Source organism: Zerene cesonia, chromosome 5, assembly GCF_012273895.1.
Source record: "Zerene cesonia ecotype Mississippi chromosome 5, Zerene_cesonia_1.1, whole genome shotgun sequence".
Lineage (NCBI taxonomy): Eukaryota > Metazoa > Arthropoda > Insecta > Lepidoptera > Pieridae > Zerene > Zerene cesonia.
Genome location: NC_052106.1, coordinates 2457232 through 2461912, shown reverse-complemented (window position 1 = coordinate 2461912; position 4681 = coordinate 2457232). Strand labels below are relative to the sequence as shown.

The window sequence follows — 4681 nt, the reverse complement described above, 5'->3', positions numbered from 1 at the left end:
TCCGATGTACGAAGAGAGTTCACGTGCATTATCGCACGTACGTCACTGTCGCCGATAAAATTTATCTCAAATATTGTATTATGAACTCTATATTAAAGATCACAACGTATATTTGGGAAGAACAGAACATTTTGTAGCTAAATACATATTTTCGGTCTATACTTAATGGATGTTACAAGTAGCGCAAAAAACAAAATATTATACGTTTTTTGAATCTACATTTTTATATTTATGGCGTTTTGATAATGTATTATTTAATTCCTGATTACACACATTATTTCAAATTTTAAACTTTTTCATAAAGATAATGGTCACTTTTTAGTACGTAGAATATAATTTAGTCTATGCTTCTTAGCACAATGTTTGGTAGTTAAGAGTAATGGCAACTTCATAAAATTTTATGTCATTTTTAGATGCGTTCGTAAACTGGTTCAGAGCTAAATAGAAAACAAAGAAAGCTTATTTTTATTTAATATAATAATTAAGGCAAATAAACGCAATTTAGAACAGAAAAGAAAACTATAAGTTAACCGTTGTTCACGTTCATAACTTTAACAAGAATTATTTATTTGTATCTGGCCAACTTTTTCTGCACAAGAATATCTTTACACTAATATTAAAAATAAAGATAAAGATTTTTTATTTGTTAGTTTGCTTGAACGTGGTAATCTCAGGAATTCAAGCCAATTTAAATGAAATTATTTACGTATCTACATAATTAGAGATCTTAGAAATGATATAGTATAGTTTTTATAGCGGAATTATTACGGGAAGCGGAAAAAGCATTTCTTTGACTACGCGGATATAGCTGCGGATAGAAAACTAGTGTAAAGTATGCCATCGCAAATTTGTAAAGGGAATTTGAGGTATTTGGGGTAGTACAGTAAGCAAAACATAACTATTAAAATCTGATACTTACCGACTTACTTGCTATTGATTCATTAGGGGGCAATAGCTAGGCCATGAAGAGTCTATTAGACTTCTTTCGTGGCACCAACTAAAATGTCAATGTCACTTCCTAATTTTGAGTGACAGCATTCGACTTTGAAGTATAAACTTTCAACCGAATCTGGGTTATTTGCTATATTTGCCAATTAAATTTATTGCATAATTCATATTCTTGAATATACGACTTATCGTATTCTCTCTAGCGATTTATTGAAATCGAGAAGGTACCAGGTGTAATATTTGGTTAAAATGTTCGCCGCACGCAAAATTGGAAATTTAGTGTGAGTATTGATGAAATTTATTTAAATTTTTTTGTTGGATACTATTTTTCTGTTGAAAAACTATTTGTAACTATTATTTTATTGTTATTATTTCTATATTACATAAACAAATATTTATAGCCTTATAATCCTATAAATAAGTACATGCCGGCCGGTACAAGCGAAAAACTGCACTATCACAATTTTGTTCATTGTCATTGGAGATAGAGAAACATTTGATCAATCACGTTTCCGGTAGAGTTTAATCAGTTTTTTTGAAGAAATTCCATTGAAAGTTGAAATACTGAATATCATTGTTAAACCTTTTACATTTGCTGATATAATCACGTTGAATACTTCAGGCGGTCGGCGGGTGCTTCTCGTCAAAAGCACACTCTCCCTGAGCTACCATATGAGTACAATGCTCTAGAGCCAGTTATCAGCCGTGAGATTATGAGTTTGCACCATAGCAAGCATCATGCAACCTATGTCAATAATTTGAATGCAGCAGAAGAGAAATTGGCACAGGCTCAAGCAAAAGGTAGGAATATCATTTTTCTTAATTTTATTTATTAAACTATTTTCAGTCCCATGTAATAGTCTATTATCCACTATTAGTGCTCTGCCGTGATTTTAAAAGACAAAAGAAGTCTTCAGCTTTTGATTATAATTACTGTATATATTACTCTGCATATAGAACAATGTTACTTCATATTTTTAATGATATATAATTTTTTTTATTAAGTCAGCAGACTGAGGTTTATTGTTTAAAAATTATGCTACTATTTTAAGTAACAAGGCTGCAATAGGACAATCTTGTTAATAAAGGCTATGTCTTTGTGGATAATAATTTGGAACAAACTTAAAAACTTCTAGATATTCAACCAAATCAAATTATCTCAGGTTCCATATATTTTTTTCAAGTTGTTTCTAAATAAACTATATTCTACTTTGACAGCAGCAGACACGAACACGATGTTGTCCCTTCTCAGTGCCATAAACTTCAATGGAGGTGGCCATATTAACCACACAATACTCTGGTGCAATCTAAGCCCATGCCGTACAAAACCGTCCTGTGTTTTCCTCAATGCTATAGAAAAGTAATTTGTTTAACATAGTAAATGTTAAAAGTATCATGAGCCTACTGTATGTATGTAACTAGGTATTAGTGATGATAAAAGTAATTGTAAATTAGTTTCTGAGTGTAAGTTAGAAGTAATAAAAAAAAGGATAAGTGTTGCTGTGATTTAGAAATATGTAGATTGTATTTTCTTTGTCTTCAGGTGATATACAAACAATTATTAGCCTCGCTCCAGCCCTGAAGTTCAATGGGGGTGGTCACATCAATCACGCTATCTTTTGGCAGAACCTCTCCCCAAAGGGTGGAAAACCTTCCGATGCTCTCGTCAAAGCTATTGAAAAGTAAAAAAAATATATTATGCATGAGATTATTAATATGTTGTATTTGCTTGGGTGTGCAATGTTCTAAAGCTTTGCTTAATCCTGTACATAACTTTAAAATGCTATAATTTATTCAAAATTATATTTTTCAGCACTCCCATTGCCCTGCATTATTCTTATTATCACCTTCCTTCTTCTCACTCACTTCCTCCTTCCACATCCATCGTCTTTTCATCTCTCTTAACCCAGTTCTTTCTGGTTTCTTATAAATTTTGACGTTCATAATGTATACTGCATCTTATAACCGCAAAAATAGATAATGCTAGAGATTCAGGACTTTCATTACTATCGGCAATGTTGTAATTATTAATATGAAACAACTCAATAAGGAAATCCAATTGGTAAATGGTAAAGCTTATAATATTATGATGATTGAAAAATGCTTCTAGAAGAAGTTTACTTGTTGGATATATAAATATTTGAGTGGATGCTTGTTTCTATGTATTGGTAATGTTTGTGTTGGTATTGCATTTGTTCTAGACACTTAATTTTGTATTTATTTGTGATAAATTAGGGCGCAGCACCTAGTCAATACTTTTTTATATTTGATAGTGTCAGTAATTATTTAACACCAGAAACCGTGGCAGCCTATAGCAGTTTTTATTCCAGTGTGAGAAAGTTAATGCACAAGATGACATATAGCTTTAAGATGTCAAGGTCACGGCCCTGAATTGCTTATCCCTCTTGTTCTCGCTGAATTTAATTTGGTAAAATGTTATAACATATGGTTATTACTCTATGAAAAACATTTATGCTTTTATTTTAAACAAGGAGTTTAATGGAATTTACTCAATAAAGAAAAACTCTGATTACGTGTTTTTTGCTAATGGCAAATAATTATTTTTCAGGGACTTTGGTTCATTGGAAAACATGAAAAATCAATTGGCTGCCGCGTCTGTGGGAGTACAGGGCTCTGGTTGGGGATGGCTCGGGTACAACAAAATGATGAAGAAATTACAAATAAGCACATGCCAAAACCAAGATCCTTTGGAGCCTACTACTGGTATAACAGCTATTTATTAAAATACTAGCGGTTTCACCCGCGTACGGCTGTATCCCGTAGGAATATCGGGACAAAAAGTCGCCTATATGTTGTTCCACCTGTCCAGCTGTTTTCATTGCAAATGGTTCAGTTTTCATGTGAAATAGTAACAAACACACTCACATCCTTACAAACTTTCGCATTTATAATGTTAGTAGGAAGAAGTAGGATAGGATATAATATTAGTAGGATTTATAAAATGTAAAAAGGTAGAGAAATTTGATTATGAGATATTATTTGAACCCACATCCTTTGTCTTACGCTTTCGACTGCTAGGCCAACCATTCGGGTTTGTGTCCAAGGGTCACTCCACACCATTGGAGTGTAGTTAAACAACTCGACTATATACACATTATGCGATTTTGAAGCAATAAACATCAGCAATGAAGAATGCAAGAATTCTATATATTTTCAGGTCTTGTTCCCCTCTTCGGAATTGATGTATGGGAGCATGCTTACTATCTTCAATATAAAAACGTGCGCGCTGACTACGTGAAAGCTATTTTCGACGTCGCAAACTGGGAAGACATCTCGTCAAGATATGAAAAAGCCATGAAGTAATCTCAGCATGTTATGCGAGCCTTGTAGATGCAAAGGCTAAAAGAGAGATCACTTAGTGATTCAACATGCATTGATAAAATATAGTGTACCATTGTGATGCCTTTATAAGTTATAAAAGCCTTTACATTTTATGTTAATTCCTAATTATAAATTAGAAAGCAACCCTGCGTATTATTTGTATTAAATGTATTACCTATATATTTAAAGTCTAAATTTTAAGTGGAAATTGCTCTCAATATTTTTTACTGGACCACATAAACTATTGCAAAAATTTCGCTTGTCGTTTTAAGAGTGCAGGCGCCTCACTGGCAGCATAGGTACTTGCGTACTCGTTGTTATTGTAGACATATTATATGTAAAAACTTAAATAGTAATTGGAATTATTTTTTGCTTCGTTTTTACTACAAAT

The 4681-nt window shown here is 32.6% G+C and overlaps 1 protein-coding gene across 1 annotated transcript; it reads left to right on the top strand.

The window, feature by feature from the left end:
* The first annotated feature begins 1042 nt into the window (after positions 1 to 1042).
* Positions 1043 to 4316, top strand: LOC119840267 (superoxide dismutase [Mn], mitochondrial). Its single transcript, XM_038366790.1, has 5 exons — positions 1043 to 1229; positions 1571 to 1749; positions 2492 to 2630; positions 3518 to 3672; positions 4127 to 4316. Exons 1-5 carry the CDS (start codon positions 1198 to 1200, stop codon positions 4270 to 4272), a joined length of 651 nt encoding a protein of 216 aa, XP_038222718.1. The 5' UTR covers positions 1043 to 1197; the 3' UTR covers positions 4273 to 4316.
* The last annotated feature ends 365 nt before the right edge of the window (positions 4317 to 4681 follow it).